The sequence below is a fragment of the Ylistrum balloti genome, unplaced genomic scaffold, assembly GCF_031769215.1.
Source record: "Ylistrum balloti isolate Yb309-2 unplaced genomic scaffold, AGI_CSIRO_Ybal_v1 Utg369840, whole genome shotgun sequence".
Taxonomy (NCBI): Eukaryota; Metazoa; Mollusca; class Bivalvia; order Pectinida; family Pectinidae; genus Ylistrum; species Ylistrum balloti.
The window spans coordinates 1165953-1182243 of NW_026781998.1; the positions used below are offsets into that span (position 1 = coordinate 1165953).

A 16291-nucleotide genomic window follows, 5' to 3' on the forward strand; every position below is an offset into this window, starting at 1 on the left:
AGTACAACTAACACTTACCTTAAAGTCAGCGATACTTCCTGTTTCTATGGATACCTGCACCTTGCTAGCTTTTGTGTAGAAAGATTCTGCAAATAACAGAATGTTTCAGAAATAACATATTCTTTACAAAATAACAAACACATGCAAAGTAATCAACATTTTGACAAAAGGATACCAACCATGTCATTATCTTCTCAGTCTAAAAGATACATCAACTGATCAAACACCAAAAATCCATTGAAGTTAAAATGAAAAATCAAATCTGTTGTTGCAATTTTTTAAGGAATAACATGTGACAGACATTGGATTTGACAAAGTGGACAGATATATGTAACAACATATAGATATATAAACATGGAAAAAAAATCAAGTCCAAAGAGGTGAGGGTTTACATATGTACATAAGAAACAGAGGTCACATGACAAAAGTAGTGAGGGTTTATATATGTACATAAGAAACAGAGGTCACATGACCACAGTGACAAAATAAGCCCCATCTAAATACTGGCTGGGCTCCTTGCCAGATGAGTCTGGACTAAATTCTGACTGGGCTCCTAACTAGACAAGTCTGGACTAAATACTGGCTGGGCTTCAAACTAGACAAGTCTGGACTAAATTCTGGCGGGGTTCCTTGCCAGATGAGTCTGGACTAAATTCTGGCTGGGCTCCTAATCAGACAAGTCTGGACTAAATACTGGCTGGGCTCCTAACTAGACATGTCTGGACTAAATACTGGCTGGACTTCTAACTAGACAAGTCTGGACTAAATTCTGGCTGGACTCCTAACTAGACAAGTCTGGACTAAATACTGGCTGGGCTTCTAACTAGACAAGTCTGGACTAAATTCTGGCTGGACTCCTAACTAGACAAGTCTGGACTAAATACTGGCTGGGCTCCTAGCCAGACAAGTCTGGACTAAGAGCTTGCTATGCTTCTGACCAGACAAGTCTGGATTAAATACTGGCTGGGCTCCTAGCCAGACAAGTCTGGACTAATAGCTTGCTATGCTTCTGACCAGACAAGTCTGGATTAAATATTGGCTGGGCTCCTAATCAGACAAGTCTGGACTAAATACTGGTTGGGCTCCTAACTAGACAAGTCTGGACTAAATACTGGCTGGGATCCTAGCCAGACAAGTCTGGATTAAATATTGGCTGGGCTCCTAATCAGACAAGTCTGGACTAAATACTGGTTGGGCTCCTAACTAGACAAGTCTGGACTAAATACTGGCTGGGCTCCTAGCCAGACAAGTCTGGACTTATAGCTTGCTATGCTTCTGACCAGACAAGTCTGGATTAAATACTGGCTGGGCTCCTAACTAGACAAGTCTGGACTAAATACTGGCTGGGCTCCTAACTAGACAAGTCTGGACTAAATACTGGCTGGGCTCCTAACTAGACAAGTCTGGACTAAATACTGGCTGGATTAAATATTGGCTGGGCTCCTAATCAGACAAGTCTGGACTAAATACTGGTTGGGCTCCTAACTAGACAAGTCTGGACTAAATACTGGCTGGGCTCCTAGCCAGACAAATCTGGACTAAATACTGACTGGGCTCCTAACCAGACAAGTCTGGACTAAATACTGGCTGGGCTCGTAACCAGACAAGTCTGGACTAAATACTGGCTGGGCTCCTAGCCAGACAAGTCTGGATTAAATATTGGCTGGGCTCCTAATCAGACAAGTCTGGACTAAATACTGGCTGGGCTCCTAACCAGACAAGTCTGGACTAAAATCAGACAAGTCTGGATTAAATATTGGCTGGGCTCCTAATCAGACAAATCTGGACTAAATACTGGCTGGGCTCCTAACCAGACAAGTCTGGACTAAATTCTGGCTGGGCTCCTAATCAGACAAATCTGGACTAAATACTGGCTGGGCTCCTAACCAGACTCCTAACTAGACAAGTCTGGACTAAATACTGGCTGAGCTTCTAACTAGACAAGTCTGGACTAAATAACTAGACAAGTCTGGACTAAATTCTGGCTGGACTCCTAACTAGACAAGTCTGGACTAAATACTGGCTGGGCTTCTAACTAGACAAGTCTGGACTAAATTCTGGCTGGACTCCTAACTAGACAAGTCTGGACTAAATACTGGCTGGGCTCCTAAGAGCTTGCTATGCTTCTGACCAGACAAGTCTGGATTAAATATTGGCTGGGCTCCTAACTAGACAAGTCTGGACTAAATACTGGCTGGGCTCCTAGCCAGACAAGACTGGACTAATAGCTTGCTATGCTTCTGACCAGACAAGTCTGGATTAAATATTGGCTGGGCTCCTAATCAGACAAGTCTGGACTAAATACTGGCTGGGCTCCTAACCAGACAAGTCTGGACTAAATACTGGCTGGGCTCCTAGCCAGACAAGACTGGACTAATAGCTTGCTATGCTTCTGACCAGACATGTCTGGATTAAATATTGGCTGGGCTCCTAATCAGACAAGTCTGGATTAAATACTGGCTGGACTGCTAACTAGACCAGTCTGGACTAAATACTGGCTGGGCTCCTAACCAGACAAGTCTGGATTAAATACTGGCTGGGCTCCTAACCAGACAAGTCTGGACTAAATACTGGCTGGGCTCCTCACTAGACAAATCTGGACTAAATACTGGCTGGGCTTCCAACTAGACAAGTCTGGACTAAATACTGGCTGGGCTTCCAACTAGACAAGTCGGGACTAAATTCTGGCTGGGCTCCTTGCCAGATGAGTCTGGACTAAATTCTGGCTGGGCTCCTAATCAGACAAGTCTGGACTAAATACTGGCTGGGCTCCTAACCAGACAAGTCTGGACTAAATACTGGCTGGACTCCTAACTAGACAAGTCTGGACTAAATACTGGCTGGGCTTCTAACTAGACAAGTCTGGACTAAATACTGGCTGGGCTCCTAGCCAGACAAGTCTGGACTAAATACTGGCTGGGCTCCTAACTAGACATGTCTGGACTAAATTCTGGCTGGACTCCTAACTAGACAAGTCTTGACTAAATTCTGGCTGGACTCCTAACTAGACAAGTCTGGACTAAATACTGGCTGGGCTCCTAACTAGACAAGTCTGGACTAAATACTGGCTGGGCTCCTAACCAGACAAGTCTGGACTAAATACTGGCTGGGCTCCTAGCCAGACAAGACTGGACTAAATACTGGCTGGGCTCCTCACTAGACAAATCTGGACTAAATACTGGCTGGGCTCCTAACCAGACAAGTCTGGACTAAATACTGGCTGGGCTCCTAACCAGACAAGTCTGGACTAAATGCAGTTTGTACTTACTTGAAGGACCACTGCTATATGGTTTAGAAAGTCTCATCTGCACTTCCTTCTCAAATGACTGAAAAACAACAAGTTAAACCTTCATACAACATCTAAGTATTTCACTGAATATGACAGGTCACTTATCAACACTGCAATTAAGCTAGATGTATTGTACATGCCGCAAAAACTCTTTTCACACTGGAACATTGATATATTGGAAGTGATTAACAAGACAAACGGTGACATGTCCCTGTCTACAAGATAGACTAACAGTGACATGATCCCTGTCTACCAGACAGACAAACAGTGACATGATCCCTGTCTACCAGACAGACTAACAGTGACATGTCCCTGTCTACCAGACAGTCTAACAGTGACATGTTCCCTGTCTACCAGACAGACTAACAGTGACATGATCCCTGTCTACCAGACAAACTAGTCTAACAGTGACATGATTCCTGTCTACCAGACAGTCTAACAGTGACATGATCCCTGTCTACCAGACAGACTAACAGTGACATGATCCCTGTCTACCAGACAGTCTAACAGTGACATGATCCCTGTCTACCAGATAGACTAACAGTGACATGATCCCTGTCTACCAGACAGACTAACAGTGACATGATCCCTGTCTACCAGACAGTCTAACAGTGACATGATCCCTGTCTACCAGACAGACTAACAGTGACATGATCCCTGTCTACCAGACAGACTAACAGTGACATGATCCCTGTCTACCAGACAAACTAGTCTTACAGTGAAATGATTCCTGTCTACCAGACAGACTAACAGTGACATGATCCCTGTCTACCAGATAGACTAACAGTGACATGATTCCTGTCTACCAGACAGACTAACAGTGACATGATCCCTGTCTACCAGACAGACTAACAGTGACATGATCCCTGTCTACCCTACCAGACAGTCTAACAGTGACATGTCCCTGTCTACCAGACAGTCTAACAGTAACATGTTCCCTGTCTACCAGACAGACTAACAGTGACATGATCCCTGTCTACCAGACAGACTAACAGTGACGTGATCCCTGTCTACCAGACAAACTAGTCTTACAGTGAAATGATTCCTGTCTACCAGACAGACTAACAGTGACATGATACCTGTCTACCAGGCAGACTAACAGTGACATGATTCCTGTCTACCAGACAGTCTAACAGTGACATGATCCCTGTCTACCAGACAGTCTAACAGTGACATGATCCCTGTCTACCAGATAGACTAACAGTGACATGATCCCTGTCTACCAGACAGACTAACAGTGACATGATCCCTGTCTACCAGACAGACTAACAGTGACATGATCCCTGTCTACCAGACAAACTAGTCTTACAGTGAAATGATTCCTGTCTACCAGACAGACTAACAGTGACATGATTCCTGTCTACCAGACAGACTAACAGTGACATGATCCCTGTCTACCAGGCAGTCTAACAGTGACATGATCCCTGTCTACCAGACAGACTAACAGTGACATGATCCCTGTCTACCAGACAGACTAACAGTGACATGATCCCTGTCTACCAGATAGACTAACAGTGACATGATCCCTGTCTACCAGGCAGACTAACAGTGGCATGATCCCTGTCTACCAGGCAGTCTAACAGTGACATGATCCCTGTCTACCAGACAGACTAACAGTGACATGATCCCTGTCTACCAGACAGACTAACAGTGACATGATCCCTGTCTACCAGACAGACTAACAGTGACATGATCCCTGTCTACCAGGCAGACTAACAGTGACATGATTCCTGTCTACCAGACAGACTAACAGTGACATGTCCCTGTCTACCAGACAGACTAACAGTGACATGATCCCTGTCTACCAGACAGACTAACAGTGACATGTCCCTGTCTACCAGGCAGTCTAACAGTGACATGATCCCTGTCTACCAGACAGACTAACAGTGACATGTCCCTGTCTACCAGGCAGACTAACAGTGACATGATCCCTGTCTACCAGATAGTCTAACAGAGACATGATCTCTGTCTACCAGACAGACTAGTCTAACAGTGACATAATCACTTGTTCAGTAACCTGCTCTGTGTAAACACTTTATTGTAATGTATAGATTTCTGCTGAAGTATAAAGTCTTTACTATTACATAACAAGTTGTGTCATGCTAGGAATATTTTAAGACAAACTTGTAATTTTTTTTTTATATTTATTTTATTTTTTGCATTTTTTCATTGTATGTACACAAAGAAGTTCACACACACACGCCCTTACATACATACATACATATGTCCAACATGTATCATCATACACATTATCATCACACACATCATCATTAAACATGTATCATCATACACATCATCATCATACACATCATCATTAAACATGTACCATCATACACATCATCATTAAATATATATTCTCATACACATCATCATCATACACATCATCATTAACATGTATCATCATACACATCATCATTAAACATGTATTATCATACACATCATCACCATACACATCACAATTAACGTGTATCATCATACATATCATCATCATACAACACATCACCATTAACATGTATCATCATACACATCATCCTCATACACATCATCATTAAACATGTATTATCATACACATCATCATTAAACATGCATGTATTATTATACACATCATCACCGTACACATCATCATTAAACATCATCATTAAACATGCATGTATTATTATACACATCATCACCATAAAGACAAACTTGTAATAGTAATAGCGAGATGTCTTTAATAAGTCATGTCTGAATGACATCACATTCAGACATGACTTATTAAAGTATGGAATTTAATAAAAACACACAAAGGCTCATGGCATATGAAATTATTGAACTTGCTAGTGAATCCCATATTACACTGATACTATGTAGGATCTTCGATATCAATTTACTACAAACCATTACTACATACAGTAAATAATGCTGATTTAGGTCTATAAAACAAACTTACCATGATAAGTTCCCGGTCCTTTTTGTGAAGGACGAAGCGAACATCAGTTACAGATGAATTGGTGTTCTTCTTGGCAAAATCAATCACACAGTTATACATGAGGTTAGCGATTTTGTCATGTGGGTACCCAATCTGTCCTGTTCCAAAAGCCGGGAAAGCTATGGATTTCATTCCTGTATTGTGGGCATTCTGAAGACAGGCTGTGATGGCTGTGTTGGCAAGCTTTAAAATTTCAGAAAAACAGGGTGAACTATCCTTAATGATTTATAACAAAAACTCATAAAACCACAGTTCTAACCATACCTATAGAGAGTATATGATGATAGTGGGTGTGGTTATAGAGAGTATATGATGATAGTGGGTGTGGTTATAGAGATTATATTATGATAGTGGGTGTGGTTATAGAGAGTATATGTTGATAGTGGGTGTGGTTATAGAGAGTATATGATGATATTGGGTGTGGTTATAGAGATTATAGTATGATAGTGGGTGTGGTTATAGAGAGTATATGATGATAGTGGGTGTGGTTATAGAGAGTATATGATGATATTGGGTGTGGTTATAGAGGGTATATGATGATAGTGGGTGTGGTTATAGAGAGTATATGATGATATTGGGTGTGGTTATAGAGGGTTTACATAGTATATGATGATAGTGGGTGTGGTTATAGAGAGTATATGATGATATTGGGTGTGGTTATAGAGGGTATACATAGTATATGATGATAGTGGGTGTGGTTATAGACGAATAAACAGTATATTATAATAGTGGGTGTGGCTATAGAGAGTATATGATGATAGTGGGTGTGGCTATAGAGGGTATACACAATATATTATGATAGTGGATGTGGCTTTAGAGGGTATACATAGTATATGATGATAGTGGGTGTGGTTATAGACGAATAAACAGTATATTATGATAGTGGGTGTGGCTATAGAGGGTATACACAGTGTATTATATTAGTGGGTGTGGTTATAGAGGGTGTACACAGTATATTATGACAGTGGGTGTGGTTATAGAGAGTATATTATGATAGTGGGTGTGGCTATAGAGAGTATACACAGTATATTATGATAATAGGTGTGGTTATAGAGGGTATATACAGTATACTGTGATAGTGGGTGTGGTTATAGAGGGTGTACACAGTATATTATGATAGTGGGTGTGGTTATAGAGGGTGTACACAGTATATGATGATAGTGGGTGTGGTTATAGAGGGTGTACACAGTATATTATAATATAGTGCATGTTTATCAGCCTACCTGGTGTATATTGACAGTGTTTAGTGTATACAATGTAAGCTGTGATATGTGGTGACTCACCTTACTGCTATCCTGGGTTTTCCAGTCTGGTAGAGAGGTCAGGTAGATGGATTTACATGTCTTTAGGTTTCCGTTGGTAAGAACTGCAAGTTCTCCATACTGAATTCCAGATGGATACTTAGAATTACACTCTGCCTTTAGGATGGCAGGTCCTGCTGCCTTGGAAATCGCTGTGGCCACAGCTCCTGACATATCAAGGTTCTTTGCTGTTGCACAAGCTATAACATCCACCTGGAATCAGCGATATTCTTATTAAAAAACACAACTATTGATTCAAATATTTTTGTTAAAGCAAAGCTTGTGCATGAATATACCATTTCAGTTTAAAAGCTAGAATTTATCATTTTAAGTTTAAAAGCTTGAATATATCACTTTAGCTTAAAATGATTTCGCTGATCAGTTGTCCTTGACCATGTAAATTTATTTCAATACAATATGTTTAATACATATACAGTCCATATCTTATTATTCAATTTGATGTTCAATAATGTGCAGTTGTAATTCAAGTTTCTGGTTTATATCACATATTTGCATTCAAATGTTTGGTTTATATAACATATTTGTATTTAAGTTTCTGGTTTATATCACATATTTGTATTCAAGTTTCTGGTTTATATCACATATTTGTATTCAAGTTTCTGGTTTATATCACATATTTGTATTCAAATATTTGGTTTATATCACATACTTGTAATTAAAATTTCTGATTAATGTCATGTGTTTGAAGTTTCTGAATTTCTTTTGTTATAATCAAGCATACAGACATCAAAATCAGACAGAGACTTTTACTCACAGACTGATTGTCTATCAGATCCTTCACCAGTGTGATTTTGATCCCATGTTTGGTGTCAAATGGACCACTCGGCCCTAGAAAAAAATTCACCACGTATCAACAATAAGGACGAATAATTACTGTATATCACAGTGCATTAATGGTAATATTATTTTTGTTCTTTAGTCACTATGTGTTGTTTCTATAGCAATTATTTGAAAGTGAAAATTCCTCATTGCAGCAATTTGCTAAAATAGTGATAATGAGCTAAATATAAACTTTATTTATTTTACAGCAATTGCAGCTATCAGCTTACATTAATCACTCTTGATGGTCCAGATAAAAAAAACATGCAGGAGAGGGCAGGGGTCTTTACCATGGGGAAAACCTGAACACCTGGGGAAAGTTCATGTGGTCAAGCAAGTGACCCCGTACCTTATCACATCTGTTCTGGGCATATAATCCCACGGTGGCTAAGTAAAATGTGAGTGCATTAGCACTGTGTCACCTGACCACCCATGTATTTGATTGTGCCAAATTCAGTACTTATACAGAAATGTACAGATGTATACTATGTAGGTATATGGAAGACTTGAACAAGGTACAGAAATGTACAGATGTACACTATGTAGGTATATAGAAGACTTTAACAAGGTACAGAAATGTACAGATGTATACTATGTAGATATATAGAAGACTTTAACAAGGTACAGAAATGTACAGATGTACACTATGTAGGTATATAGAAGACTTTAACAAGGTACAGAAATGTACAGATGTATACTATGTAGGTATATGGAAGACTTGAACAAGGTACAGAAATGTACAGATGTATACTATGAAGGTATATAGAAGACTTGAACAAAGTACAGAAATGTACAGATGTATACTATGTAGGTATATGGAAGACTTGAACAAAGTACAGAAATGTACAGATGTATACTATGTAGGTATATGGAAGACTTGAACAAAGTACAGAAATGTACAGATGTATACTATGTAGATATATAGAAGACTTGAACAAAGTACAGAAATGTACAGATGTATACTATGTAGGTATATGGAAGACTTGAACAAAGTACAGAAATGTACAGATGTATACTATGTAGGTATATGGAAGACTTGAACAAAGTACAGAAATGTACAGATGTATACTATGTAGGTATATGGAAGACTTGAACAAAGTACAGAAATGTACAGATGTATACTATGTAGATATATAGAAGACTTGAACAAAGTACAGAAATGTACAGATGTATACTATGTAGGTATATAGAAGACTTGAACAAAGTACAGAAATGTACAGATGTATACTATGTAGATATATAGAAGACTTGAACAAAGTACAGAAATGTACAGATGTATACTATGTAGGTATATGGAAGACTTGAACAAGGTACAGAAATGTACAGATGTATACTATGTAGGTATATAGAAGACTTTAACAAAGTACAGAAATGTACAGATGTACACTATGTAGGTATATAGATGACTTTAACAAAGTACAGAAATGTACAGATGTATACTATGTAGGTATATGGAAGACTTGAACAAGGTACAGAAATGTACAGATGTATACTATGTAGGTATATAGAAGACTTTAACAAAGTACAGAAATGTACAGATGTATACTATGTAGGTATAAAGAAGACCTTTAACAAGGTACAGAAATGTACAGATGTATACTATGTAGGTATAAAGAAGACCTTTAACAAGGTACAGAAATGTACAGATGTATACTATGAAGGTATATAGAAGACTTTAACAAAGTACAGAAATGTACAGATGTACACTATGTAGATATATAGAAGACTTGAACAAGGTACAGAAATGTACAGATGTATACTGTGTAGATATATAGAAGACTTTAACAAAGTACAGAAATGTACAGATGTATACTATGTAGGTATATAGAAGACCTTTAACAAGGTACAGAAATGTACAGATGTATACTATGTAGGTATATGGAAGACTTGAACAAGGTACAGAAATGTACAGATGTACACTATGTAGGTATATAGAAGACTTGAACAAAGTACAGAAATGTACAGATGTATACTATGTAGGTATATAGAAGACTTGAACAAGGTACAGAAATGTACAGATGTATACTATGTAGGTATATAGAAGACCTTTAACAAGGTACAGAAATGTACAGATGTATACTATGTAGGTATATGGAAGACTTGAACAAGGTACAGAAATGTACAGATGTATACTATGTAGGTATATAGAAGACTTGAACAAGGTACAGAAATGTACAGATGTATACTATGTAGGTATAAAGAAGACCTTTAACAAGGTACAGAAATGTACAGATGTATACTATGTAGGTATATAGAAGACTTTAACAAGGTACAGAAATGTACAGATGTATACTATGTAGGTATACAGAAGACTTTAACAAGGTACAGAAATGTACAGATGTATACTATGTAGGTATATAGAAGACTTTAACAAGGTCTTGTTAGTGTTTATCTATGATTAGTTGTCTGAAGTGGATTAGGAAGGCTATTATATCAAACATTCACTTGTAAGTATTGATATTAAAGTGTAAGAGTATACAACTTTTGATGAGACTGACCTGTTTGTGCCCAAGCCCCAGGGTACATCTGTTTGTATTCTTCATCCTCAAAAGCCTGAAAAAACAAGAGTATCAGTGAAACTGATGTATATTCAAAACTACTTTATTGGACACAAACAAAGGGCAATAACTCAATACTTGATGGGTTGTGGGCTCTTAATTTGGTATACTGCACATTCTCTTCGTATGACCCATGTATACACCAAGTTTCATTACCCTAGTTCAAATACAAGCAAAGTTATACTCTGGACAAGAATTTTTTAACAAAGGATGATAACTCTGTAATTGAGGGGTGGAGGGCCCTGGTACAATGCATATCCTCTTAGTATGATCAACATATACACCAAGTTTCATTACCCTAGTTTAAGTGCAAAAAAGCAATTTAAAGTTGTGCTCTGTATGCAAAATTTTAACAAAGGGGAGTTACTCTGTAATTTATGATCAGTGTAAAGTCATGCACTATTGTTGTGCTATCAAGCATGTCGATATTGGCAATATTTTTGTTACAGTAAGTATCATTCCCAGCTTGTGTGTTTTTCTAGTCACATTAGAATGATGACATTTCAACATTATTTAAGGTTTGTGTAAGATTGACAGTGTAAGGTAACTGTACATGTTGTCATTTCAAAGTTTTTGTTTTTGTTTTTGTTTTGTTTTTTTAATTTTTTGCTATTTTTGAGGATAGAATGAAATTGCCCGATACATATATCTTGAAACAATACAGCATATCATACTTCTGTGAAAAAAATGCTTCATGATTCAAGGTTTTTAGTTGATGTCAAGAATCAAAGTAGTACAGGGAAAATAAAACTTCAAATAGGGAAAGTATGATTCCATACAGGATAAGTACAACTCCATACAGGATAAGTACAACTCCATACAGGATAAGTACCAATCCATACAGGATAAGTACAACTCCATACAGGATAAGTACAACTCCATACAGGATAAGTACAACTCCATACAGGATAAGTACCAATCCATACAGGATAAGTACCACTCCATACAGGATAAGTACAACTCCATACAGGATAAGTACAACTCCATACAGGATAAGTACCAATCCATACAGGATAAGTACAACTCCATACAGGATAAGTACAAATTCATTAAAGGGAACATAGAACTCCATACATGGAACATACAGCTCCATACAGGATTAGGACAAATCCATACAGGGAACATACAACTCCATACAGGGAACATACATGTTCATACAGGGAACATACAGCTCCATACAGGATAAGGACAAATCCATACAGGGAACATACAGCTCCATACAGGAAACATACAGGTTCATACAGGGAACATACAGCTCCATACAGGGAGCATACAGCTCCATACAGGGAACATACAGGTTCATACAGGGAACATACAACTCCATACAGGGAACATACAGCTCCATACAGGGAACATACAGGTTCATACAGGGAACATACATCTCCATACATGGAACATACAGCTCCATACAGGTAAGGACAACTCCATACAGGGAACATACAGCTCCATACAGGGAACATACAGCTTCATACAGGGAACATACAGCTCCATACAGGGAACATACAGCTCCATACAGGATTAGTACAAATTATTGTAATAAGGATGCATCTGAATTTTGATTTCTTCAATGTCCTCAAAACTGATCATGTATATATATATTGCATATACTTACACTGATTGTGCAGCGGTCTTTAGAGTACAGTACAAATGTCACCACTAAGACTGACGTAGTTCCCTTTGCATCAAACTGACGGACAGCATCATACATGGCCTCGGCAACAGTCTGTGGAGGATACTTTGAGGCACCTGTTCCCATGGCTATAAATTTGATGGAATTGTATCCCGCTTTGCCTGCCTTGTTCAAACATTCCATGATGACCTTGGTGATGACCTGTATGAGGATAATCATACCATTTCACCAACACCTAGTGATACATATGCATCTTCCTATATTTTATGTAGAAATCCAAGTATACACACACAAGGCAATTCCTATGGATGACTGCAACATTTGAAATTTAGGAAATTGACATGAAAAACATGTCAACATTGTTGTTAATTCAAAGAGAATCCTGAATTTATGCAAAATAAAAGCCCCAAAAACCCCCAGAAAAAAAAAACAGAGAACAAAAGATTAACAAATGAAAATAACAAAAAAAACCAAAAAAAATTATACATAAGATTTTTAGGAAATTTGCTGTGTAGACTTATCATCTTAATTCCTTGTTCAGGTTCGATTATTGGCAAATTCTATACATATTTTATGACTGCTGTGACCTGATTGGCCGATATCTTTCTGAATGCCGAAATATTAAAAAAAGACAAAAAGAAAGGGCGAGAGATGAAGTATATATATATATGCTGTCTATTTTCTTGTACATCAAATGACTTAAAACAACTTTTTTCTTTGGAAAAGTAGTAATCTCTGATAATTTCTTCCTAAATGATTTCTACAAAATAATCTACAAAGTTATAAACAGTTACTGTTTCAATATACACACCAGTCACAGCACAATAGGAAAAACATAACAAGAAATCAATTATACAAAAATTCTCTCCTCAAGCACATAAAATGTGGGCCCATTTTTAATGACGTAGACAGTAGCGTCATGTGTTCACCTTTCAGGACTGTTTATACTTATATAGTATCCATAGCGGCTATTACAGTTCATATATATGTATATATCTATATATTTTCCTATCACATTTATCGTGCCCATATATATTTTTTCTAAATCAATAAACAGTTTCTTTAATTAAACAAACCAAATAATAAATATGAAATATTAAACAGTTTGTTCCATTGCTCACTCGTCCTGGCAAAAAGTTGACGTAGATGCTGACTCACATATTTACATAGCCAATGCTGATTGATAGCCTAATAACCTAAAATCGCTATATATACGTTTAATATACATAATGCTTGCCAGTATGAGATACTGGTTTTTGAATGTTTCGGATGGCAACTCTGATAATTTAGGAAAAGGAAAGTGTTGGTGGGCTTATTGTATATCCTGCTGCCCAGACTGCTGTCTGGTTTAAGATAAATAGTGGTTTTCATTTCAGTAATAATTACCATCGTAGGGAGGGCGGGATTTTTGAATCTTTTGTTTTTGGGATACAAAGATGGGTGTAGGTACCATATTTGCATACTAAAGTTATGGTAAGTATTACCTCATGAAAATTGGTTTTACATTAAAAAACCTCAAGTCTAGAAAGTTAACCTCAGTATCTTCGATATCCAAGGTGAACTCGATAGTTGGATGGAAAGTGTTCATGGCTTCACTTAAGGTGGTAAGTTCCTCTCTTGTGTGTGTCCATATAAAAAAGATATCATCAATGTTTCTCCACCAAACCAGAGGTGTTTTGACTTGCATAGATAAAAAATTTTTCTCTAAATAGTCCATGAAAATTATGGTGTAGTTTGGAGCCATTTTTGTGCCCATTGCTGTGCCCACTCTCGGCTTGTAATATTCATTGTCGCACCTCTCTGATGCGGGTGATGGTCACTTCTACGGTGTGCCAGACCTGATCTGCAATGTCTGGAGTGGACATAGACTTGACAAGTTTCTAGTTCAGCTGCTCTGGTTGTCAAATATTTTAACAGAGTCTGGTTGAGTTCCAAACCAAATCTCATGTGACATTTGTCCCACTTGATACCAAATTTCGTGTTTGGGTCTGGAACTTGTGGGCTTACAAATGTTTGAAAGCCCTTAGGGACAGTTCCATTTTTTGTACACTTCATGAAGAGGTCTATGCAGGTCTGGCTCTTCAGGGCCTGGACAATCAATCAATCAGCCAGAACTGGCCAGTATAGATATAACAGTATCTACCACTGACCAGTATAGATATAACAGTATCTACCACTGACCAGTATAGATATAACAGTATCTACCACTGACCAGTATAGATATAACAGTATCTACCACTGACCAGTATAGATATAACAGTATCTACCACTGACCAGTATAGATATAACAGTATCTACCACTGACCAGTATAAATATAACAATATCTACCACTGACCAGTATAGATATAACAGTATCTACCAATGACCAGTATAGATATAACAGTATCTACCACTGACCAGTATAGATATAACAATATCTACCACTGACCAGTATAGATATAACAGTATCTACCACTGACCAGTATAGATATAACAGTATCTACCACTGACCAGTATAGATATAACAGTATCTACCACTGACCAGTATAGATATAACAGTATCTACCACTGACCAGTATAGATATAACAGTATCTACCACTGACCAGTATAGATATAACAATATCTACCACTGACCAGTATAGATATAACAGTATCTACCACTGACCAGTATAGATATAACAGTATCTACCACTGACCAGTATAGATATAACAGTATCTACCACTGACCAGTATAGATATAACAGTATCTACCACTGACCAGTATAGATATAACAGTATCTACCACTGACCAGTATAGATATAACAGTATCTACCACTGACCAGTATAGATATAACAGTATCTACCACTGACCAGTATAGATATAACAGTATCTACCACTGACCAGTATAGATATAACAATATCTACCACTGACCAGTATAGATATAACAGTATCTACCACTGACCAGTATAGATATAACAGTATCTACCACTGACCAGTATAGATATAACAATATCTACCACTGACCAGTATAGATATAACAGTATCTACCACTGACCAGTATAGATATAACAGTATCTACCACTGACCAGTATAGATATAACAATATCTACCACTGACCAGTATAGATATAACAATATCTACCACTGACCAGTATAGATATAACAGTATCTACCACTGACCAGTATAGATATAACAATATCTACCACTGACCAGTATAGATATAACAGTATCTACCACTGACCAGTATAGATATAACAATATCTACCACTGACCAGTATAGATATAACAATATCTACCACTGACCAGTATAGATATAACAATATCTACCACTGACCAGTATAGATATAACAGTATCTACCACTGACCAGTATAGATATAACAGTATCTACCACTGACCAGTATAGATATAACAGTATCTACCACTGACCAGTATAGATATAACAGTATCTACCACTGACCAGTATAGATATAACAGTATCTACCACTGACCAGTATAGATATAACAGTATCTACCACTGACCAGTATAGATATAACAGTATCTACCACTGACCAGTATAGATATAACAGTATCTACCACTGACCAGTATAGATATAACAGTATCTACCACTGACCAGTATAGATATAACAGTATCTACCACTGACCAGTATAGATATAACAGTATCTACCACTGACCAGTATAGATATAACAATATCTACCACTGACCAGTATAGATATAACAGTATCTACCACTGACCAGTA

At 37.7% G+C, this 16291-nt stretch overlaps 1 protein-coding gene across 1 annotated transcript in view; it reads right to left on the reverse strand.

Moving 5' to 3' along the window:
* LOC132545325 (protein mono-ADP-ribosyltransferase PARP14-like) overlaps window positions 1-16291 on the reverse strand; it is a 54904-nt gene that overhangs the window by 19618 nt on the left and 18995 nt on the right. The window contains 7 exon segments of the mRNA XM_060209003.1: window positions 19-86; window positions 3269-3326; window positions 6219-6473; window positions 7541-7771; window positions 8334-8407; window positions 10897-10951; window positions 12569-12787. Coding sequence (XP_060064986.1) covers window positions 19-86; window positions 3269-3326; window positions 6219-6473; window positions 7541-7771; window positions 8334-8407; window positions 10897-10951; window positions 12569-12787 — 960 coding nt within the window.